At 37.1% G+C, this 25,604-nt stretch overlaps 1 protein-coding gene across 1 annotated transcript; it reads right to left on the minus strand.

The window, feature by feature from the left end:
* Positions 1-22,998: 22,998 nt before the first annotated feature.
* On the minus strand, positions 22,999-25,333 carry LOC117988519 (repetitive organellar protein-like). Its single transcript, XM_034975669.2, has 4 exons — positions 25,201-25,333; positions 24,569-24,985; positions 24,073-24,471; positions 22,999-23,983 (listed from the first exon to the last, which is right to left on the minus strand). Exons 1-4 carry the CDS (start codon positions 25,331-25,333, stop codon positions 23,613-23,615), a joined length of 1,320 nt encoding a protein of 439 aa, XP_034831560.2. The 3' UTR covers positions 22,999-23,612.
* Positions 25,334-25,604: the final 271 nt, after the last annotated feature.

Genomic DNA, 25,604 nt, shown 5'->3' on the forward strand with positions numbered 1-25,604 from the left:
ACTAGGTAATACCTATAGTTAATCATAATCTTCTAGTAGGTATCTATATAGGTTTGACTGCAATCACACCAAGTACTAACTTAGTACCTAAGTGATGATGCAGCCTAAGTGCTAAGGTGGAGCGCGCCTGCTTAGAAGGTGCCCATTGAAGGCACCAATATAGTTAGCGGGGAAAACTATTAAAAAAAATATCTAGGTATAAATAGACTTTCAAATTTACACTAAAGGTAACCCATAGTGAGGTGTGCGTACTGCATTACTCATTAGGATAAATCTTTCATTTAGTAAAAGCGCCAAAACTCGCCATTTTTCATCTCCATATAAGTTTGGCAGCTTGACGTAATGTGTATCCTATACCTATGTTTATTATGTCGGTCATCCATCTATTCTATAGGTACCGACGCGTGTCAACGTTACTGAACTAGCACAATCTTCTATCTATAATAATATATAATTTAATTTTCATTTCATAAATCATTTCATTTCATTTCATATAAAATGAAAATCTGACTGACTGACTGACTGATTGACTGATTAACTGACTGACTGATCTATCAACGCACAGCCAAACCACTGGACGGATCGGGCAGAAATTTGACATGAAGATAGCTATTATGATGTAGATTGTAGACATCCGCTAAGAAAGGATTTTTGAAAATTCAACCCCCAGGGGGGTAAAATATTGAAATTTTTGTAGTCCACGCGGAGAAAGTCACGAGCATAAGCTAGTCAATAGATATGCTAGACTACACCAGCTTATAACATGGTATACTCGTAGTTACGAGTTACTTAGTTGAGACCGACCTTTAACCTATCGCTTGTTTCCTGGTCTGAGCCAGACATGCTCGCGAGTCGCAGGTGAACGAGACGAGCGGTGCAATGATACGACCGCACGCTCGCTGACTCACGGCTGTGTGCCATTGTTCAGTGATACCAACACTGTGGCTTAGTGTATGAGGACATTTCACATATGATTGGACAGTTCTTTTGTTTCCTGGTCTAGACCAGACACGTTCGCAGGCAGGTGAATGAAACAAGTGGTATATTGATCGGTCGCCTGATTGCTGACTCACAGATGTGAGTCTGCCATTGATTTGCGATATCAACGCTGCGTCCCAGTGTGTGAGAACATATCAGACAACATTGGACAATCCTTTAGTTTCCTGCTCTGTGCGAGACGCGCTTGCCGCAGGCAGTGGTGATTCGGCCGCCTGTTCGCTGTCCGCCATTGTTTGACGATACCAACGCCGCGGCTTATGTGTGACGACATATCACACATGATTGGATAATGCTTTAATTTCACGGTCTACATGCTCATCGCAGGCAAGTGGACGAGAGAAGCGGTAAGACTGTAAGGACAAAAGTTGTAGATAATCAAAATAACAGCTTAAGACTCCTTAACATTTTAGTTGAAAAGGTGAAAAAATTAAACAAGTTAAAAACAATTGCACTAATATACTTACCAACGGCTAACGCAACTGCAGAATTCGGTCGTTATTTTGAATTAAAATAATAAAATTTTATAAATGTAAGAGCGATATAAGCTATTCATGTTAGTAGTTTTTGCAATTGGCGTAAAGTGAGTGAGAGAAAAAGATAACTGCCTCCAGACGACCCTGAAACGGCCCTCGCCTCGTTTCGCCTTTTTCCAAGCGTGCTAGGTAGTTTAGAGTGAAACTTCACTTGTGTGCAAATGCTTGTTTCAAACAAGGTTGTGGTAAAATCCTGAAAATATCTTTGAATATGATTGAGGATGGTAGAACCTTGACTACTTAATATGCTTATGATTTTTTTTCAATTACATGCATCACTATTCGCCGATTTTCAGTATTTGATAGGGTATTTTGTTTTCTCTTAGTTTTCAAGATAGGTCGACATGCAGCATTCTACTCTAGCTCTAATTATAACTGTAATACCTATAAAGTACCACTTAAATAAATAGAGATTGCTAAATTAATCACCCATCTTTTTGTAGCTTTACTGTCAATGCGAGACGTCCTTTTGGCTTTGCTACGCGAACCAGGCCCGCGCCCTCGCGCCGACCTTGTCTCGAGTCTCGACACGGATTTATTCGTGCGTCACCACGGACCGTAGTCTGCGCATCGCGCATTCGCTCGCTCTCTCAACACGGCTACTAACTTCGGTGCTTGGAATCAGGCGCGAGGGCGAGTATGCATAGATCATATCGACTAGAACTAATTTGAAATACGACCCGTAATTACGCCCGATTGTTCGCTGATTAGAGCATTTATTTTATACACATGCTAATAGCTTAATTTATTTATTTAATTTTTTACCGTAAACATCCGGTTGTTAACCATTAAAAACAGATTCTGATACACGTTCTACACGTCGTTTACAACAATTTTAGCTTTATTGTGTAGTAACTTTAAACGAAATGTGTAATCTTAGAACAATGAACTCGCGATTTGCATAATGTAAACGTAGTATTTACATATTATAGATCACTAGCGGATGCCCGCGACTGCGCCCGCGTGGAATTACACTCTTAAAAATCCCGTGGGAACTCTTTAATTTTCCGGGATAAAAAGTAGCTTATATCACTCTGCAGGTCTTTATCTATACCCGTGCAAATCACGTCAATCCCTTGCACCGTTGCGACGTAATTGAAGGAGAAACCAACAAACAAACACACTTTCGCATTTATAATAAGGGTACTGATAATATATAAAACAATACGAATTGAAGGTAAACACAAAACCGGCTCGGAACAAAGTTACCGTGACAAAGTCGTTCAAATGACATGAATTCTATAATGGGTAATACGAGTTACGACACATAGTAGCTACCAGACGTCTAGACGGTCGGTCGCGTCGGCCTGAAGGCTCTTCAGGAAGGCCGAAATACCGCCCGCTCCACTAGCTAAGTAGCTAGTCCTCATTTCTCGGCCGCGGCCCGCTCTCGCCCACTACGATTAAAGTGATACGATTACACAATATCGACGCACCTTACTTGCACCAAAAAAATAAGTAGATATTTTAATGGACCAAGCACTAATTGTTGGGTGCAAATTAAATTCTTATAAGTATGACATGGCAAAGATCCCAGTTTTATCATAATCGATTGAAGGGATGGGCCTAGATAGTAATAGGTATAGGACAGACAGATAGAGACACTTTCGCATTTATAATATTAGTGTGGATGTATTACTACATTTAATACTGTATGCCTACTTTATTTCTTAAAGTACGAGTAAGACATTTTTTTTTTTTTTTTTAATCTGTTATTTTGTAAGGGGCTTTTACAGATAATCACATGTCTTAACTAAATTTATCTTTATAATAGAGTTTCCACTTTTCTTACTTTGTTGCTTACTTATTTTGCATCAAGTCTGATCAATAAATCTCTAAGGATGCAATCTATAGGCCACATGTATGCCGGCTGCTGTTGCGCGGTGTTTAGAATTGGAAATTTTTGTATAGATAACCATACACCCACCCGACCTATTTCACAATCTCCAATTGATTGTAAATGGTACCAAATGGTGATAAAAAACAACCGTTATTTTATTAAAACTGTATAAAAACTAACGTAAGTAATAATATAAAATGAAACCATGTCTAGAATTCGTCATGAATAAGTTTGTCAGGGTTCCGTACCCGAAAGGTGCCAACGGGTACCTATTACTAATAAGCCTCTGCTGTACTTCCGTCCGTTCGTCCGTCTGTCTGTTAGCGGACTGTGTCTTGTCATCTCTGATAGGCAGAGATCATGCAGAGAGTTTAAATTTTCACAGATTGCTTATGTAGGTATTTCTATTGCCACTATAATGAGAATTTCAAAATGGCCGCCATGAAAATTAAAAAAAAAGTCGTATTTCTTGTACGATGGTACGGAACCCTTTGTGTGCGAGTCCAGCTCGCACTTGACATATTTTTCTTGTACGTCTGCGTTTTATAATGGTCCCTAATTGTCGCTCTTAAGCCAGCCTTGTTTGTGTCCAATTGCAATGTAATTGTAATGGGTTTGGAATTGCTACATTTCTTGTCGGCATTGTGAATTTGCTCTAGTCTAGACGTACCTAATGAATTTTCAGACGATAGAGAGTATATAGTAGGCAAAGGCACCTAATTGTATTTAACAGGCCGTTCTCTATCGTATCTCATCGATACTAAAACGAACTTAACGGTTGCCTGGTGGAGATTGCTCTGAGCAATAAGGCCGCCTTTGTATACAATTGTTTTTAGTTGTTATTTGTCTTATTTATCTCATGTTTTGTGTGGAATAAAGTATTTCTCACTCAATCTATCTAAACTCGATATTAACTTTGTAAAGAGTAGATCGAAAAGTTTTGAAATTAGAAGCCTAGCCTGATATTATGACGTCGAAGCAGAAGCCGAAACCGATCGAAAACTTCGTGAGGTAACCTTTATTCCGGAAAGTGTTTCATAATGTTCTCAAAGGTGAGTGATGTCTGCCAATACGCATTCGGCCAGCGTGGTGGACATTGGTCTTTACTCTTTCTATTCTGAGAGGAGATCCATACTCTGTAGTGTAGCGATGGTATGATGACGATGAATTCGGTTACTACAAAACTTAATAGGTATTTTATTTCATATAGGTAGGTAGATAGTACAATACTTTTATTACAATATATTTAGAAACCAAATAGTTATCAAATACGGAATTACCACAATCCTATAATTAGTTATCATTAATGAGGTACACAATTTACAATAAAGTTTATGTATCGTATCAAGTTTATTCTCAGTCTCATATTCTGTAATGTTTATTAAAATGAGTGAATGCAATAAAGAAAGTGCATATAAAATGAAATGAATAAAAGTTGGTTCCGCGCTGTCGCCAGTCCGGTCGCCGCGCCGCGCCGGTCAGTGTCACCTGTCAACAACAGAGGTGCCGTAACTCAAACTACAGGCAGTAAAGTCCTGCAAAACGACCTCAATCTAAAAATCTAATGAGTGTCTAGAGCTTCAATAGCTTAACGGTTGAAGAGTGCACTGAATTCCGAAATGTCGCCGGTTCAAACCCCCGTTGCACTATTGTCGTGCCTACTCCTAGCTAAGCTTTACGCGTAGTTACGGGAATATTAATCATGATTAGCATGGCTAATATTCTTTAAAAAAAGTGTCCAAGAGGACCTGTCGTACTTTTTGTCAATTAGTATTTTTTCATACAACGCATATTCCTAAGGCAGGCTGGAGAGCGACCGCGACACGCGACAGTGACACGGACATTTATAGTTAGGGAGGCGAATAGGGGAATTTTCGGCAATACTCGAGCGTGGCAGTTTAAGATATGAGAGATACCTTAGACCTAATAGAACAACCTTGTAAAGTATTTAGCTCTATATGTAGTGACGCGCGCCTAGGATAGACGATCAGATTAGTAAAAAAAAATCGATAGTCTGAAATACTCGAGCGCGTCAGATTAAGATATTGGGGGTTGATTTTTGTGTTTTAAGACTAAATTTAACTAATCTGACGATAAGTCCTTGACGCCGCCGAGTTATAGGGTCGCGAACTTGTAAAAAAAAAACGTTAATCCGGAATTCTCGAGCGCGATTTTTTATTTTTTTATTTTGAAGAATATAATCTAAAATTTACTAAAAATACAAAATCTGCCGGTTTCCGCATGACCGGAAGTGTGGAGGAGCCATTTCGTCTTCCGAAAAACGCGTTGCGGCATATAAGTCGCGAACGATACATTTTACCAAAAAAAAGTTTAAATAAACAAAAAAGGTAATTTTATTTTACACAAAAAAGGTCTCTTTACATTTTTGTCCAAAGTTAAAACTTTTTGACTTGAAGCATCATAAAAACTCAAACTCCCGGTTTTTTGAGTATATCTCGAAAACTGAGGGTGTTAAAAAAATTTATATGAAATAACGATAATTAAATTATGTGACTTTTATTATATCTCAAAAATTTATTTTTCTAAAGCTTCTCGACAATTTTCGTGGACTCGGAAAAAGTTACGCGTATCTGTATACAAAAGTATCATTATCATGTACAGTTTCATGTATGTATATTATTCAATAGCCTGTTGATCCTCAAATTGTTTTTCAAGGACGTACCGTAAGCAAAACGAAGTGAAGATATGAAGCAAAAAAGAGGAATTTGCCAGAAACATGTAATACAGACTGAGCGCTTCGCGGAAATATGCCGTCCTACCAGTATTTTTCCTTAATTTCAATTATCAAGGAGAAAGAAAGGAAAAAAAAGAAACCAAAAAACCTTTTTCGGTCAGATTAAGAGAACCCACCAACATTTTTGTCAGATTAAGAAAATATGCTTTCAGGATACCGAGATAAACCTCCCCTATGAAAATCTGACGCGCTCGAGTATTTCGAAAAAACTTTTTTTTTTGCATTTTCAAAAATTCATCGTAACTTATCGTCGCGCCGAAATCGTCAGTTTTTTTAAAGGGAGCTTCCTTGGGGCCTACTCAACACCCCTTCCAAAAATCTGACGCGCTCGAGTAATTTTTTTTTTGCATTTTTGACTACTTTATATGCCTACCCCCACCACGCAAACCGGCAGATTAGTATACCGTTGTTATCAGAGGCACTTGGGGCATACGTAGTATGAATATCTGACGCGCTCGAGAATGCCCAAGTAACTGTTTTTTTAAACATTTTTGAAAAACCGTACACGCCAAACCCACCGCTAAAATGGTTTTTACCATACGAGCTTTTCTTTTCGAAATTATTTTATCTTTCGATTTTGATAGGTCTCGACGGCGCCGTTGAATTACGCCATTTAGCTACCTCGCCTCCCTAACTATTATATTAGCGCGATCGCTGATATGACATGGCTACGAGTATGTGGCCCGCCGCGGTGACTCTTTGCCACCTCTCTGCGAATGTTCTCCATACATTTCTATACAAAGCAGTGTGCGAATGACGCCTCGCAAGTGTCGCGTGTTGCCGTCGTGTGTCGCGGACGCGTAGCTCAAAGCTCTTCATTTATACTCTTGTTACCGACTGAAATTCGTTCCAAGAATAAAAGAAAAAAATATAAATAAACGGCCATACTAATAAACGTTATTTAGAGGGTGAAATGGGTACTTTAGCATTAGTTCATAATATCTTTGTGATATAATATTATAAGGACTGCACGTCTATGGTCTACAACTCGATGGCTGCAATCACGGATCAATGCACGGATGATTCGAGAACAGTATATTGATGTATCGGTATATTTGCCTTCCGATAAATATATTTTGACAAGATGAATTTATATGAAAAGTATTTCAATTTCAGACAGCTCCTAAGTAAGTGCATGAAAAATCTACACTGAACAACTGATCGAGGTGTTTTTTTACCTGGTAAAAAACCTGGAGAGTGACACATGTTAATTTTTGTCGCGGAAAATCAAAGAGTTCCCACGGGATTTTAACAAACCAAAATCCACGCGGACGTAGTCACGGGCATCAGCTAGTATAAATTGTGTTTTACTGTCAAGCTCCTCAATAACCAAAAGGTAAAACGTCAATGTATGTGGATGAAGGGGTGAGGGGGTGGTGCCGGGGGGAGGGGGAGTTGCATTGGTTGCAACCGTGTGCAATGTGCAATGCACCGCACCCCCCCCCCCCCCCGCTGGCCATTGCCACCGATTTCGTTAACATTTACAAAATTTTATCCACATACCCGCTCTGCATAACAAAGTGAATGTACTGCAATACCGTTGCAGTTATTTATAATCTTTTGCATTTTCCTACATTTCTCGGTATGTCGTCGCGTAATGTTATGAGAATCAACTCTTTTGTTTTGAATGAATAGCAAGAATATCGCTTTAGTTTCTCTATTCTCGTGAGGAATACCAAGGTACTTGCGAATAGTTTTTTTTTTTGTTTAAAGAATATTACCCATGTTAAAATGACTAATATTCCCCTTTCCTCTCCAACTAAGCGTGTAGCTTGTGCTAGGAGTAGGTACGACAATAGTGCAACGGCCGGGGTTTGAACCGTCGACCTTTCGGTTTTCAGTCCACTTCTTTACCAGTTGAGCTATTGAGGCTTTTAATATGTATGTACTTTTAATATGTATGTATGAGGTATGTACCTACTGTAGATGATCCAAGAGGGTTGAAATGCGTATTATTATGTAGGTATATAGGTACATACTTGCGCGGGCTTCTACCACTACTCTCTAATCTCTATCTTTCAGAGGAGATATGCTAAGTATTATATCCTATTTGAAATAAAATGAAAACTACTATTTGGTAGCTGCAGATTTGGAAAATTAATTTTCAGAACGCTAGGTCGATTGGTGAAAGATAAAAAATATTGGGTTTCAGGAATCTGTCTGCTACATTTTCACAGCCTACGGATGGGCTAACCGATTTTGACGAGGAACAGCGATAGCTTGTGTCCCGGGGACGGAGAATATTATTATAGAAATGTAGACTACTGTTTGTTGCGGAAAATCAAAGAATTCCCACGGAATTTTCAAATACTTAAATCTACGCGGATGAAGTCGTACCTATCATCTAAGTAGTCATAATTATATTATTACTCAGTTACAGGGAAGAAGTTTAAAATGATCTGCCTATAGAGGACAAATACGGTAAGATTTCGAAAACTTACTTATTTTTATTTCGTAGATGAATTCGCGAATTCCTGCAAGAAAAAATATCAAGGAAATCCGTTGGCGGAGCGGTAAGATCGAAGTCCTGTTTGGGCAGTGTGGCGTGAAAATGTGGCGAGAGACCGGATGGCGGCTAAAACACGACTCGTGTTAACCACTGTGTACCTGCAGCCTGCACCACATATGCACTATGCATGTAACGGACAGGGTTGCCGAACCACCATTTCGATTTTATTGCCAGTTGCTGGAATTCTATCAGTACCTACTACAAAAAATGGGACTACAGAGAAGGTACAGAAGTATAATTTCTCTCTCCAGTCGTTCTTTCATTTCTGAAGATCGTGGTCCTGGTTTTCTTGCAACAGAAGTATAATAAGGAAAAGAAATAGTTGAAAAGCTAGATATGATAGAAATTAAGTTGTATCGTAACCTGACTAACCTAGGCCAGTTTCTCGCCCTTTCATGAAAAGACAGATCTTTTCTGTCCTTTTCCGTTGAAAAAGAAATTGAACAAAGGTCAGTCAAATCAAGCTTAGTCCCTCTTTTCCAATATTTATAAGTTTTGCGGCCTCTACGTGTGTCACATGTAATCTACATATTATATCTACCGACTGGCATACGTCCTCAAGCTGTTTTGTCGCGTTCAACGATAAAAGTAAAAAAAAACAAATAAACTTTTACAAGTATTTTTGTTGTAGGCAAATGTAACTTGTGTGTCGCGTATCCCGTATCATGCAAGGTACTGAAACTATTCTCTGCTTACATATTTTATCCACCCGCTACATAAATCATCTTCCTCCCTTTGTCTATATCTGTTATTTTGTTTTTATTCCAGTAAAATCGGGCAGCCCTGGTTATACATACGAAATCAAAGGCACAGCAAAAAATAAGAGGGTCGTGAACTTTTGCAAAGGGTTCCGTCTTGTTTTCATTCAAATGAAATATTTTCATTTCATATCTCCAATTCTAATTTTCATGAGAAAATGTAGGTAACTATCTTTTTGTAGTTTTATTTTATTTTTATTGCGCTTTTATATTAGTGTCATTTTAACAAGATTTTAACTTAGTAGGGTAGGAGCAAAAAACCTGGCACAAAATGCATGACTAGGTACGGTACGTCAATTTGTTACAACATTACCTACTAGAAAGCTGTATACAGAGCCTTCCTAATGTAGATAGTAATAAGGGATTCCTTTATCATGTAGATAAGGGATTCCCACGGGATAGGAAATAAAGAGGGTTTATATTAAGCCGCGGACAATCGCTAGTCCACAGCAAAATCAATAAACTTTTAATGCGAATTCGATTCCTGAGCATATGGGTTTTTTTAATCTATTGAAATAAATACAGTTTTTATTTTCTTTAAAATCGACACCATGGTTCTCTAAAGAAGTAATTATGTACTTATTTAAATGCATTTAATTTATTACCTATTTTGAATAAATCATTTGCCTTTGACTTTGACTTTGACAAATTCCTCTAGATCTCTATTAAAGTTTAATGTTTTCCCCACTGACCGTTCTCAAAATAATGCACCATAATTTATCTAAGCCGTTGTCAAAAACAAATGTATCAGAAGCATTTGAATTAAAAATATTTAGTTTTTAAAAACGGAATCCTAAAATGTACCCACGCTTCGTTCATAGGGAGCTTGAGCTTTTCGCCCATTACTTGAAATTCATGCATGTCTGGTTTTCATTGTTCGAGGCATAATATTTTCATTTATTTTCTTTACCTCTCGATAATATTTCGATTGTTTTTAAAGTTGGCATAAAAGTTGGGGACGGAAAAGTAAAATTCAAACTAAAACCGATCACGCACTCATCCGATCTGAATCCGTGAAAATAAAATATCTACGTCATATGTCATTAACCATAAGCTACCATACAAATAATTCTATGACAACTTCGGAACGTATTTTTACTGACTCGGATCGGATGAGTGCGTAACCGCCGTAAAACACTAGAAATATATTATAGGTACCTACCTAAACAGTAAACACGAGTAGGTACCCACCTATCAATAAAAAGTTTAGAATGATTAAAACATTTACAGTTCTTGAAAGAAACAGTTCTTCAGAAAGTCAGTACTTTCCTAATTTAGGAGTTAGGATTCCGATAATGCTGTGACAAAATTCTAAAAAAAAACCCTAACCCATGTATTAATTATAGGTAGGTATACGTAGGTACTTTTAAAAATAAAAGAAAAACAACAATCTCGTTATTATCTTTCGAAATTAACAATATACGAAACAGATAATAATATTATAGGTAGTCTCGACTCTCAGCCGTCAACAAAATAAAAGTAATAAGTGAGAAAAAGCTTTGATTTACCAAAATTCATACATTACATTCCTTCTGATAAAACGAAAAATAAATAAAACATGGACACGAGAGATAAACCTTGTAAAAAGAAGTTCAATTCAAACGAGACAACCTGCAAGTTTAATTAAACAGCGCTGATTTTTTTTTCATTTTCAAACAAGCCCGTGCAGTGTAGAGGGCTTTCTTTGTTCATAAAAGCAATTTCATGCAATTATAATATCGTCTTTTTAAAATTTGAAAGTCACAATAGATATCTCGTGTTTCTTTGGTTTTTTTTAAGATTTTTTTGTGGAAACCCTCTGATGTTTATATTGCGGGGTCCTTAAAAATCCTTGCATATTTTAAAAACGATAAACAGGCTACCTACCTATAGTACGCGACAAGTCGAGATGGTAATCGGGTATGAGTCGGGGGGACGTCCCGCAACATCCGTTGTTCATTTAAAATGTAGCCTGTCACCCGGACTATAACAACGAATCAATTGACACCTGACACCTTATTCATCAAAATCAGTAGTTTAGCCGCTACAGTGAAAAACCCATAACATAACATAGACTGCCAAAATCCTTCGCCCTTACTTTTGGCTTTGCCGTAGTTGGGTAAAAATAGGTGTAAGACTTTGATAACATGCAAAAATAATCCAACCGTTTACTAATAATAGACGTTAATCTACCCAAAACATGAGTTTACTCTTGGCAGTTTTATATTTCCGAAATGACAAACAGTTACTATTGTTTTTATAGATTACAATAATGATGGCCACTACTTCGTATGCGTGGTTGTAGGTTTTCTTCGATTTTCTGGGATAAAAAGTAGCCGGAACAAATTTCATTAAAATCGGTTGAGCAGATGAGTCGTGAAAAGCTAGCAGACAGACAGACAGACAGACAAACTTTCGCAATAATGTAATATTAGTATGGAATATGGATACACATGAAAATGTATACCTCACTAATCGATTCGGTTTTGGTAGGTTTGCTTTTATGTATATAGCGCATGCCCGCGGTGTTCGCCCGCACCGTGAGTCGTTTAACTGACACCTTTATTCGCCCTCGAGTGATTCAGCTCATTTGTGAGCTATGGATAACAATGGAAAGTTGTTGACATGCCGCTGGTTACTATGCTAGCTACAGAATAAGGTTGCTTCTGTGTCACTTTATAGCACAAAGGGGGGTTAACCTTAAGTTTTTAAGGTTAAATAAGTTTAATTAGTAGAAGACTTCGGGCACGATCAATTTGAATAAAACCAGCCAAGTGCGAGTCAGGCTCGCGCACCGAGGTTTCCGTACTGCAATCGTATTTTTATCGACATTTTAAACGAGAAATCAAAAACTGCATGAAAATGAATAAAAATCTGTTTCAGAATGTATAGGTAGGTATAATCTTAATTTGAAAATTGAAAATACAAATTGTTTGTTTATGAGAGCACATTTTAATTTTATTTGTGATGTAACCACTACGGTTTTCGGATTTAATCCTTTACTTGTGCTGTAAGACCCACCTACCTACCTTTCATGATTCTAAGTCAATGGGAATTACCTCAGATTTTCTTGGCAGACACGACGGACAGAAAGACAGACAAGACTGAGACAAAGATGGGTGATTGATAGTAGGTACTTACTACAAGTCTGTTTTTCTTGGTTTCCAAAGTTATAATCATAAATCGTTTCATGCCAAAACAGAAACTCAGTTGTAGAGCCTTGCTTGTATGAATACCTAGTAATTTGTGAGTCGTAACTAACCGCCTGCCAGAGCCTCACCCGGGCTAACGGTATTTTAAACTTTTAACATCTGTTTAATCGATTTTGATGAAATTAGGTACAGAGATAGCTTGCATCTCAGAGACGTATAATATTATACTTACTGCTTTTTATCCCGGAAAATCAAAAAGTTTCCACAGGATTTTTAAAAGCCAAAACATACGCGGATGAAGTCGCAGGCATTATCATTCATCCAATTAGTTACTCATATTATATAATTTATATAAATAGCCTCCTTACAAAGAGTTGGCATCGGCGCCGATCTGAGTCTGACTGGGAGTAGAAGCTTCATCGTATTTCATTGATACTGGCTCCCAACCTCTCCGTTTCCCCTGTGTAACACAGGTAGCGAAAATTTACTGCATTACGCCCAGACAAGAGAGTGTTGGAGAGGCGCCAACTTTGCGGAGTTCTGCTCAAATATTAAACGATCTCACGACATTTTATTGGCTGATTTGATTTTACGTAAGTCTACCGTCTAAAGCATATTTTAAAGTGACTTACATAATTTTTTTGGTCACTAGGTTAAGTGGAATGGTACTTGAGGCGATTTGGTTATAATAAAAATTGTCCGCCACTTTGTCAGACGCAGTTAAAGGTACTTAAATTATAATACTCTTTGTTGATTCTTGATGTTAACTAGTAGGTACTTTACAGTCATGAATGAAGTTTTACACACTGCAGTGCTTAGGTATATGCAGTCATTTTTAATGATGTATTGTAACTTTTCACCTAAGCACCGTAAGAAGCACCTAAGCACCGTAAGAAGCATCTTAAAATTAAATCCATATCTATAAAAGAAAAAGATGACTGACTGACTGACTGATCTATCAACGCACAGCTCAAACTACTCGACGGATCAGGCTATTATGACGCAGACATCCGATAAGAAAGGATTTTGAAAATTCAATCCCTAAAGGGGTAAAACAGGTGTTTGAAAGTGTGGTCCACGCGGACGAAGTCGCGAGAATAATCTAGTTTTAAGTTTGATTTTGATGGGCCTACCTACTTTAGGTAGGTATTGTATTGTAGGTCTTGTAAGCTTAGATTAGAACCTTACAGTTAAGTAAACTATTTAGGCATGGTTTTCTAGATTTTAGATTTTAGATCTAGACATTTGCGTCACCGTTAAGTATTAAGAAAGTTACATTTGCCCTTAGACACCTCAGTAAGTAGAGGTCTGATATTTTTTTAGAACCAGCTGAATGTGATTTATTGTACTGAATGTTAATAGTTCGCCCTTACATCATTTTAAAAGGTCAGACGACAGAAAACCTGATTATATTTCTAGACTGTTCATAACACTTGCATAACAAATGATAATTTAGTCCATATATACATTACGTTACGACTCGTAGCCCAATATAATATTTAACTAACATGCATATAGCTAAAAAAAAATTAGTCTCCTGTTGCTATTGGGCCGGTTTTGCATTTAGACAATGTGACATCACTTACCACCTGTGAGATTGCAGTCAAGGGCTAACTTGTAAAAATAAAATAAATTTCTACCAACAACGTCACTGTCGCAATCAAAGTTAGTCGTCTTCGTAACGGCGGCCCTGCCCTTTTCGTTCTCACGCCCAAACTTCCGGCTTTCCTAACCCTTGAAGTTTCATGTTTCAACAGGAAAAATAAAATCCGGAATCCTTATAAAATCATTCACGTGTTCCATTGCAAGACCGACGATCTCAAGGATGCCGCTGCCAGCAACGTGTTTTTAGGAGTCCATAATATTGAATGTGGTAGGTAAGTACGGGCGCATTTTTACTGAAGGGTGCAGACATATCCTAATTCTTATCACAAGATGTATTTTACTGCTAAATATTCTTCTTCTTCTCAATCGTTCACTCTTGACAGAGTGGTCGCGGCTATGAATTCTTCACTGCTGCTCGTGCGATCTCCCTCCAGCGACTTCTGTTGTTGGCATTATGTGCACACACGGAGACAGGCGTGTTTGTTGCGGATCGGATTAAGTCCGTCCACCTAGTTGGGTGTGTGCCCTCCACTCGACCTTGTACCACGAGGTTACAAATATACATATAATAACTAGGTGATAAATATACATATACTTGCTTAAAAAGAAAAGTTATGACCCCCTGACTGACTCATCAACTGAAAGTTGAAACTATGTTCAGAGGTATATGGGGACATAGAATAAGGCTGGATTTTCCAAAACTCTCATGAAGCAAAGCTGCAGACCTCGCTAGTACTTAATATTAAAAAATGTAATTTAAGTTTGTAAAGATGTTTAGATAACATTTTTAGATATTTGTTACAGGTTACTCAATCAAGCAGAAACTGCTGAACGGACATGGAAGTTCGATTGGTACTTAGTAAACAAAGGGTTCTACCAATGACTTATAATAGTATACATATAAGTCATTGGGTTCTACGGGGTTTTTAAAATGTGAATAAAGCCACAAGCAAAAGGCATCTAGTTTTTTTTTTAAATATTAGCCAAGTTTGTTATGCTGACTAATATTCCCATTTCCCCTCCAACTAAGCGTAAAGCTTGTGCTAGGACTAAGTACGACGATAGTGCAACGGGTGGAGTTTGAACCGGCGAGCTTTCTGATTTCAGTCCACTCCTTTAACCGTTGAGCTATCGAGGCTCATTGGTTTCAAAATTAGTGGTTGGTATCCGGGCTTGTAAAATTATTCTACGTCGTCGTCTTGTCGATAGAGTCTCTATCAATAAATCTCAAATCTAGTATGATGACAGAAACACGTTTTTCATATTTCTTAAATCGCTATTATAAACCGTTTGAACTATGGCCGAATGCATAGACAACCAACTGACAGACAGGCAGGCACCTAGACGTAAAGACAGACATACATTATATTTTTATTATTAGATATTATTAGATAATGCTGCTTATGCCCGCGACTACGTTTATGTGAAATATTTTACCCCCTTAGGTGTTGAATTTTCAAAAATCTTTTCTTAACGGACGTCTACGTAATAATGGCTATCTGCATGCTTTTCAGCCCAATCCGTCCAGTAGTTTGAACTGTGCGTTGATAGATCATTATGTCAGTCAGTCAGTCAGTCAGTCAGTCGGTCATCTTTTCCTTTTATATATTTAGATGACTGTGTAGTTATTAGGGTAGAATGAACATTGAACATCCGAGTAAATATTATGTACTTATTACCTATGCGACCTGCATGTAGTGTGAGCAATGCCATAGAGGCCGGGGTCCCAATATTGTAACCGTTCGGTGGGTCATTTAAGTGTGACAAAAAAGGACAAGGTTGGATTATAAGTGAGCGGACGCTTATAATATGACGGCTGGAACAAAGATGGCCACACCACTGAGATATATGGGATATTTTTTAATGTAGATTGATTCCAAAAATACCAGAGTAATGATGTCTGCCTGCCTAAGTTATTAGTTTCGTTCATTCTCTTCACTCACCTGAATCATTTTTCTCCACTCGCCAAGAAGAGTCAATACTCTTCTACTAACTCTCTTTGCCCAATTTTTGTTCAGGTTACTAAGCCGAAGTACATCTAGAAATATAACTATTTGTCATGATATGTAGGTACGCCAGTATGTTTTAGAATTTAAATAGGTAAATAAATTATTTATTGTTCAATAAATATAGGATGCATACACATTACACAAGTAGGTATGCATATTTTCTTATAATATCATATTAAATCAATGACATTCTAAGCATGGACACATCGTGGCATACAACACAAGAGCCCAAACATGGCACACGTTTCTAAATTCTCCCTATTTAGCTTCAACTGCTCCATTTATACATTCCCGCTAACATTCAAGTCCTGTAAACTAACCTCAGTGATAAAGCCGCAATGTAAATCGATTAAGCACTCGAAGCTGAATAAAGTGATTTTAGAAGCAAACTTGAACAAAAAATGGAATGGAGTAGTGTAGCACTATTAATTTTTGTTATTTCTTTGAGAGATTTTTCGTTTTTGTAAATATGAAACTATTTTACACAATGGTCCATGCATAGTCCCAGCCAAGTGCCGGTTTCTCTTTCTTCCCAGAGACAGTGGGACGACATTATTTGCAAAACGACATTTGACACTTTACTAGCAAACGCAAATTCTAAAAAAGACCGTGCTCGTCTTCTCGCTGTCTCTGCAAAAGAGTCCGGTTACTGGCTACATGCTCTTCCCTCTGCCAACCTGGGCACTCTGTTAGACCATACGACACTTTCTGTTTTGATTGGTCTTAGGCTTGGCGCCACAATAAACCAGCCTCACCGTTGCCACTGCGGTGACTGCGTTGACGCCTTCGGCCACCATGGGCTCTCCTGTTCGAGAAGCGCTGGTCGCTTCTCCCGCCATAGTACCCTTAACGACATCATCCGGAGGTTCCTTGCCACCGCCCATGTGCCAGCTGTACTAGAACCTATTGGTTTGGCACGTAGCGATGGCAAGAGACCTGATGGTATGACGCTCGTACCGTGGAAGATGCGCAGGTCGCTTGTTTGGGATGCAACTTGTGTAGACACTTTAGCTGCATCCCACATTCAGGCGACCTCCTCAATGGCGGGTGCAGCGGCCATCAGCGCCGAACAGGCCAAGAGGTACAAATATGAAAACCTCGATGGGAGCTTCGTATTCGTGCCTTTTGGTGTGGAGACCTTGGGGCCGTGGGGCCCGAGGGCTCGAGCTCTTTTTGAAGAAATTGCGAAAAGAGTTATCGAGTCAACCGGGGACCCGAGAGCTGGCAGCTACCTTGGCCAAAGAATTAGTTTGGCCATCCAAAGGGGTAATGCTGCCAGCATCTTGGGTACAATGCCTCGCTGCGGTGGTCTCGATGAGGTTTTAGATTTAAATTAATTTATTTTAGTTTTAATTTAATGTTGTTTTTTTAGATTTAAGTTTATTAATAGTTTATTTGTTATCCATAGGTCATTATACTATTATACTATATCTATACTATATAACTATTATACTACATCTGCTCGTGCTGATTCACTGACTGACTGACTGACTGACTCATTTGATCACCTCTTCTGTAAAATTTTGTATGTTTTTTTTACCGATGGTTTCGTATAGAGGACAAAAAATGATTCGGAGGAAAAATATGGATAGAGCTGATGATTGAGGATTTCGGTGAGGAGCACGGCCAGGGTATTGAAGATAGGTGGGGGGTGCTCGAACAAATGTCACTCAGAACTACATCCAATTGACAGGGAGCTGAAAAATAAAACCAAAATGGCGGATTCAAGATGGCGGCCATACAAATTTCATGGTGTCTATCTCGGAGAATATAAAAGATACAAGAATGCTTCTTTGGCGAAAGATGATCAGGACCCGAAAGTCTACTTGGTGAACAGAAAAAAATTCAAGATGGTGGATTTTCTTTTTCTGATATAAAATATCTGGCGAAAATTGAAGAGACTAAAAGTTGGGAACTATGCAAGACTTTGGTACGGTTTCTTTTCATACAAATCCACCGCGCTGCCACTGCGCACCGGAGGTCGTCAAAAGATAATAAAATAAATGTGATACAATAATGGCCAATAGATTTTACATTGAACAAAAAAAGCTACTCCACAGTTTTGTTTTTCCGACATTCGTGACGCGCCATTCCATCTGTCTCTTTCCGATGTGCGTGAGAGAAAGGAATGGGAACATTGTAAATAATTTTAGATATTTCTAGTGTTTTCAATGGTTTTACTAAGTATTTTACATTTTTTCGCATGTTATCTTACGTAAATAAAATTAACTTATCGGTGGTAAGTCACACCATTTCGGCACTTTTTGATCGCGCACTCCTGCGCTCCGCCTCTGGAAGGTGGGAAAGTCATTTGTGTAATATTTTATAATAAAATTCTACAAGCAATTTTAGACTTGCCTTTACACAAGTTTAAAAAATGTGTTAAAAGTATGCTCCTAAAAAAAGCATATTATACAGTCGCAGACTATGTAAACGATAAAAAAGCTTGGATTTGACTCGCTCCAGCAATGCACGGGGCTGCAATGGCTTGTATAGTACGGTATTATAACATTGTAAATTGAAAAATTAAGAATTAAAAAGAGCAACTGCCGAGTTTCTTGCTGGTTCTTCTCGGTAGGAACGGCATTCCGAACCAGTGGTAAATTAAAACTACCTGACTATTCATAAGCACTTTTAAAAAGTTTACATGAATAAAAAAACATTCTATTCTATTCTATTCTATTCATCTTGACAGCTTTGCAGTCAACATGCGACTAATGAAGAAAGTGTGCTTACACCGAGTATAAGCACACTTACTTGGTCCCTTGTTATGCGCGCCAGTGCGATGTCCTTGCTTAGAATGTCATTGTATTAAATAAATAAATTAATGAATTAATACTAAATATTAGAATATATTTGGTATACCGAAACTAAATAACTGTGCCTAAGCTAAGCTAGATATAAAATCCATGTTTCCATACTTCTACCTATCTAATACCTATTATAAAAGCTAGCTTTTGACAGATTTTTAAATGACATTTGGTACCTACAGAGTTAGCTTACATCCCGGGGACCGGCATACGCTTCTTTTTATCCCGGAAAAGCAAAGAGTTCCCACGGGATTTTTGAGAAATCTAAACCCACGCGAACGAAGTCGCGGGCATCATCTAGTTTAACATAATCATTTAACTACGTCAAAGTCACGAAGGCAGTGTGTGTGCGTGTATGTGTGTAGATGCAGGCGAATGTGTGTTCTCGTATAATATGTTTTGTTTACATGTTACTTAGTACAAAATGTCCTGAAAAATTTGGTTTCATGGTAAGCTTAACTGGGACGACGGTGACCTACCGTCCTTGCGGTGACACTGCAGGCACACGAGTAGTGCAGGTACCGACACTTGCACAATAGGTATACCTATAGGTACGTAGGTACTACAATGTGAATGCAATTATTGTCTTGATAGCTTTGTAGTAGTATACTCTTACACACACACTCACCTACCTAAATATAAAATACTCATTTAGTATGCATTATATCATTATTTGCGATTTGACTGATCGATATAACAGACAAGGCTCCTCCATAGATTCCAAGCGCTTTACGTCATCATCATCATGATCAACCCATCGCCGGCTCACTACAAGCACGGGTCTCCTATCAGAGTGAGAAGGGTTTTGGCCACATGTGCGGATTGGCAAACTTCACACACCTTTGAGGAAATTATGGAGAACACTCAGGCATGCAGGTTTCCTCCCGATGTTTTCCTTCACCGTTAAAGCAAGTGCTATTTAATTAATTAAATCGCACATAGCTTCGAATAGTTAGAGGTGCGTGCCCGGGATCGAACCCCCGACCTCCGATTAGAAGGCGGATGTCCTATCCTAACCACTAGGCTATCACACTTTACTGAAGCACAGCGCTTTACTTAAGCACCTGCAAATCAATTTCAGTCTGTCCACTTCAGATGTCACGGCGTCCTCGGGCGGCGCGGCGGTTGCAAAGGTCGACCAGGCCGCGCTCAGCGGGCGGCGCAAGGGCGCTGCATGCCCCGCTGCCCTTGCCAGCCAGACAGACGGTGCATGCACCCTGCACCGAAGACACTACAAGATTGCAGCCAAGCGCTAGTCTATAAGTAAAAAAATAAATAAAAGTAGGTAGACTCTTAACCATTAATAAGACATAACATATTATATGTGGAATACATTTTCATTTATTCCCTATTTGTAACAAGTTTGATTCTGGTAAAAAAAATTGTAGGTACACACCTAAATTTCTTAGTGCAATTCAATACGGGTAGCAAATTCTAATAGGTATACCTACTTTACATATTCATATCCATATTTTGTCCATATCGCTACCCATATTATAAATGTGAAAGTGTGTTTGTTTGTTGGTATGTCTTTTAATCACGTCAAAATGGATCGACGTGATTTTTTGCATGGGTGTGGTTATAGACGGAGAGTGACACAGGCTATTTTTATCCCGGAAAATCAAAGAATTCCCATGGGTTTTTTAGAAACCTAAATCCACGCGGATGATGTCGAGGGCATCGGCTATACATAAGAAACAAGTATGTAGATAGGTACCTACTACGTAAAGTTTGCATGTTGCAACATGCAATGTTGTTACAAACGACATTTCGCATCCTGTCCCTAATATTAATGGTTTCTGGGTGCACTGCTTTTTATTTATGCAACGATTGTCTGTCTGTAACTAATGCCCTTCCTTTAAGGCCTTCATAAAACTTCAATTTCCAATTCAAGTCTGGGCGACCGGATAAATTTATCGTTTTGTGCATTTTCGGTCGAGTGCGATTCGTCATGTGTTATTCAAAGGCCAGGCAAAGTCGAGAACCCTGTGCTTTGATCGGTATCTCAGATACGTATAATTAACATACAAAATTCCATGTTCTTTACATTGAATTATTAGTATAATAATTCCTCAAAGGTTCTTAATATTTTTCAGTAGTAACAAAAAGTTAATTAAAGAACCGATTTCGAGGGTTTTTAATTTAAATTTTTAAAAGGATTAGGTAGGCAAAATTATATGTAGGTCCTTATGATTTGAGATATACACCTACCTCAAATCATAAGGACAGATCAGCCGAGTGGTATTTTTTTGGTCAATTAAATTTTCCAGAGCTTGATTAAGCAAAAAACGTATGCCTTTAAGGTTAATAACTACCTACCTACCTATGTCCGACATAATAATATTTTCATCTCACTCGCTCAGAAACAATCCTTTTGCCCTTTGAAATCTGAGAGGAAAGCGGTAATTTTGCTCCCTAGGGCGCAAAGTAGGTACGAGTTGAAATTCGAACGTGACGAACTGTCGTCTATGTATCTATGGTTGCGTACCTACTTACTTTTTCTTTCAATTAAAAATACTATGTGATAATGAAACTTTCAGAAACGCGGTTCGTCCTTACTGTCTTTACTATTTATTATTATTTACTAATTTGTTAAGTGACCCGTAAGAACTTTTATTTTTATTAAATTAAAATATAATTTTATTCATTTCTATTTTTATTTAGGGTATTAATTAAACAATCTGTTTCTGTTAGTGAGTAATCATATAATGAAGTTCGATGAATTATAAAAATGTTTTTTTTTGTGGTAAGAATTTTAAATTTGAATTCTGAACGCACCTGAAAAAAACTTTATTCACCATTTATAGAATCTTCTTTAATTAGAACCTCCTGTGAGAACCTCCTTCACTGCCTGACTTGTGGCCTAATAATATAGAAACTTATTGAAACCTTCACGGTACTGGCCTCTTGTATCAATCATCTAGCGATCTAGCGTTTTCCTCGCTGTAGTGAGATGAAAAGTTGTGTGTTTCGCACGGGTGCAAATTTATTTGCGCTCGAGTCTTTGAATTCCTCGCTACGCTCAGGATTCTTTCTTTGAACCACTCGCTTCGCTCGTGGTTCAACCTTAGAATCCTTCGCTGGCTCGGAATTCAATACAAACTCTCGGGACAAAATAACATCTTTGCACCCTTGCATAACAAATAACTATTTTCTGTTAATTTCTTTTATTCAGTAAGTTTTTAACCAAGTTGGATTAAAGTTATTTGGTGTAACTAAGTATCAACTGGATTATGGATGTCGCTTGCTTACCTAGGAATAAATAAAATGGAGCCTGTAGTCTTTTTTAAACATTCAAAAGCTCTTGTAAAAGTTTATTTGAATAAAACAGTCTGGTAGCTAAAGTAGCTCTTAGTCTGTCCCTAGTTAAGGGAGAGATGCAAAGTTTATCTATAATGTATAAAAAAGTATGCCTATTTATTTCACGCGTTGAAAGTAGCTTTTTTGGAAGTACATTTTGTAGTATATTGTAAAGGAAATATTTTTGTCGAAATTCGAAGATGGTTTGGTAAACCATTTAGACCCAGTACTACTTGTTAAATTCAGATGGAATTGAGTAAACATAACATACCTATACAGTGTGTTTTTTTTAACTTAGACAGTATAGGAAAACTGTCTTAGGAAAATCCATTCTCTGAAATAAGCCTGAACAATCACGAACTCAGCGCGGCGGGGGACTTTAGAATATGTAGTGATTTAACATTATAAATCATAATATACTTACCTAATATCATGAGATTTAAAAAAAAATTACGTAAAAATAAAGTTAAATAAGTATAGACTGTGTTACTGTCAGCTCTTTTGAACATTAGGGAAATTATATTATGGCTTCCAAACTTGAAACATTCATATATTGTGGTCAAACACACGTCCATAAATTGAAGTCACTGGCTACTTGAACATCTGCTTCACAAACTTAACTTACAATAAGCAGCAACACTTTTGTATGCGCCCGCGCACAATACCTATTCAGATTTATTGAGGATCGCTAAATCGGTAATCGGCTATACGGTCGCTCACCCTACATTATAAATGCATTATAAGGATACATCAAAGAGGATAAAATGATTTCAAAATTTTATTGTTATAACCGTGCAGTATATATTATACTTACTAAAGTGTTCCAAGTTATTTATGAGACAAGCATTGCAAACGCTGAGAACTAAAAATATAGTAATACAATTTGGTATACATATGTGCAAGACAACCGAATAACTTAAATAAATAAATTATATGATTTCTTTTTATTCAAAGCATACTTATTAAACTTTTATTTTTTCCGATGTTTAGGCCCACTTGCCCAAGGACACTTAAACGGTAGGGCGATTGTCTAAAACCTGCATCAATCATTGTTGAAATCTCAATTGTTCTGATTGGCTGAATTTGTGCTATTCTTGTTGCAACTATGCATTGTGGCCAATAGTGAGCGAGCATTAACTAATCAGAGATGATTGCGATCGTGACATTGTAGCTGTCAAACAACCGCGGTAGGGCCACTGATTTAGTTGAGTTTTTATTGCTGACACTTTTTCACAACCGTATTAATCTCTTGCCGTGATATAAACAAACATTACAAAATTGAACTAGGTAAATGTAAATCAGTTTAACTGTCCAGTGCACGTCCTGTGCAAGTGGTCCTCAATATTATTCGTTATTTGACAGCTTATATTAAAGGCAATAACTGACGGATAATTTCCAGTAACTCCTTTAATTTCTTGATCAGTTTAAATATTAAATCAATTATTGCCGTTTGTGCATAGTTTTTTAATTTGCTCAAGGCTTCTTTTTCATCGTTAGTCATTTTAATAATTTCTTTTTGAATTGGTTTCAATTTATCTATACTATCATTCTCTTCATCAATTTTCTGTATCAATGTATCTAAATCATTAAATATGTTTTTAAAATCACTCAGTATATCAGTTGTAATTTCATTGAACTTAATTTCTAATAACTCATCCACCAGATTTGGTGACTTTTTTGTCGTTATTGCATCGGATTCTACATCTGCTCTTCTTGAATTTCGTACCAGAATTTCTAAAAATGAAATGAAACGTAAAGAAAAATAATTAAACAACAAAATTTACGATATGTAGATACAACACTCAAACACTAATAATACTCACTAGAACCGCAACTATTACAATTTTCTCCATATTTCTCAATAGCTTCTTTCAATTCCAATAATTTTGCATCTACTTCCAACCCTAAGCTTTTAATATAATAAAGAGCTTCGTGTAAATGTGTAGAAGTTATACTATCCATAAAATGATGATACTCATATTCTAAGCTAAGAACATCATACATTGTTCGGCCAAACTCCTTTAGCGCTTTGTCTTTTAATTTGAATTTCATTTCATCGATTTTTTCTTCATATTTCTTATCATCTAAAGAAAGACTGTTGAGTGTGGCATTATTTAATTTTTCAACAGATTTATTGAGTTTTTCAGTAATTTCTTTATGTAAGTCTTCTAGAGAACTACAGTAATAATCATCTGGAACGTCTCGTTTGGCTATATTGTGCTCTGAAAAGAAAATCAACGTTAAAGTAATTAAAGATGAGTACACAAATAATGTGCTAATTGTGTGGTGACTTGGTAAGCATTTAAGGCAATTAGTTACCTTTGACTTGCTTATCTTCACATTTCAACTTGCAAATCTGGCTGTACCGGTTGAATTTATCTAACAATTTATTAGCTTTATCCTTTTGTTTGTTATATGCCATTTCTAATTTTGGATATTCAGTGAGCTCATTGGCGACTATTTCGACAAGGGGTTCTACTTGCATTTTTCTTATCGTTTCGAGTCTTTGTAGAACATCTTTTAAATGTTCTGGCTGACTGTCAAACCATGCAGTGAAACCATTAAGATCCTGTAAATGCTTATTTCTTATCGTTTCAGCGTTTGATTGGTAATTTTGTTTGATTAATTTATCTGAGGATGTTTCGTTATAGAATATAAAGTCTATCATGACTTTGATATCATTTCTGCTGTTTAAACTCTTGCCTGGCTCACATTCCTTGGTTGGAGGAGTTGAGGCTGAAAAATTCGTTTTATTTGATATTTTATAATTAAAAATAAGCTTTAACCCTACTAGCTTTATGGAATCAATTTTGAATAAAAAGAACACAATAGGATTTCTATTCAAAAAATCCAACAACCTTTAACTTAATATTCTAGTTTCTTTTCATGAAAACACTCTGAACAGGTATTATGAAATAATACTAAATAATAATAATAAATAAATCACTTACAAGGTAGTTTTTGAGGTACTTTTGTGCCCATAATGCCATAATAGTTTGATGGTTTATTTGTTATAATATTCCCACAAACAAAGTAATGAAACAACGAAACGTAAAGCACTTTCTTAATAATTATTGACAGCATTTTGCTATATTCCAAATGATTGGTTTTCATACAACCTTTTATACCCTTCATAGGAATTTAAGTATTTACGAAGTTATTTATTTATTTCCTTATGTGAAATTGTTGACAGAATTTGAATATTTGTTTGATAATATTATCAGGCAATAATGTTGATCGTTAAAATAACTTTTATTAGATAAAATAACTATGACTTCGTGATCAAATTCTAATTATGTAAAAAGAAAAGCTGATTGACTGACCGATCTAACAACGCACAGCTCAAACTATTGGA

This window comes from Maniola hyperantus, chromosome 14, assembly GCF_902806685.2.
Source record: "Maniola hyperantus chromosome 14, iAphHyp1.2, whole genome shotgun sequence".
In the NCBI taxonomy this organism is placed as follows: Eukaryota; Metazoa; Arthropoda; class Insecta; order Lepidoptera; family Nymphalidae; genus Maniola; species Maniola hyperantus.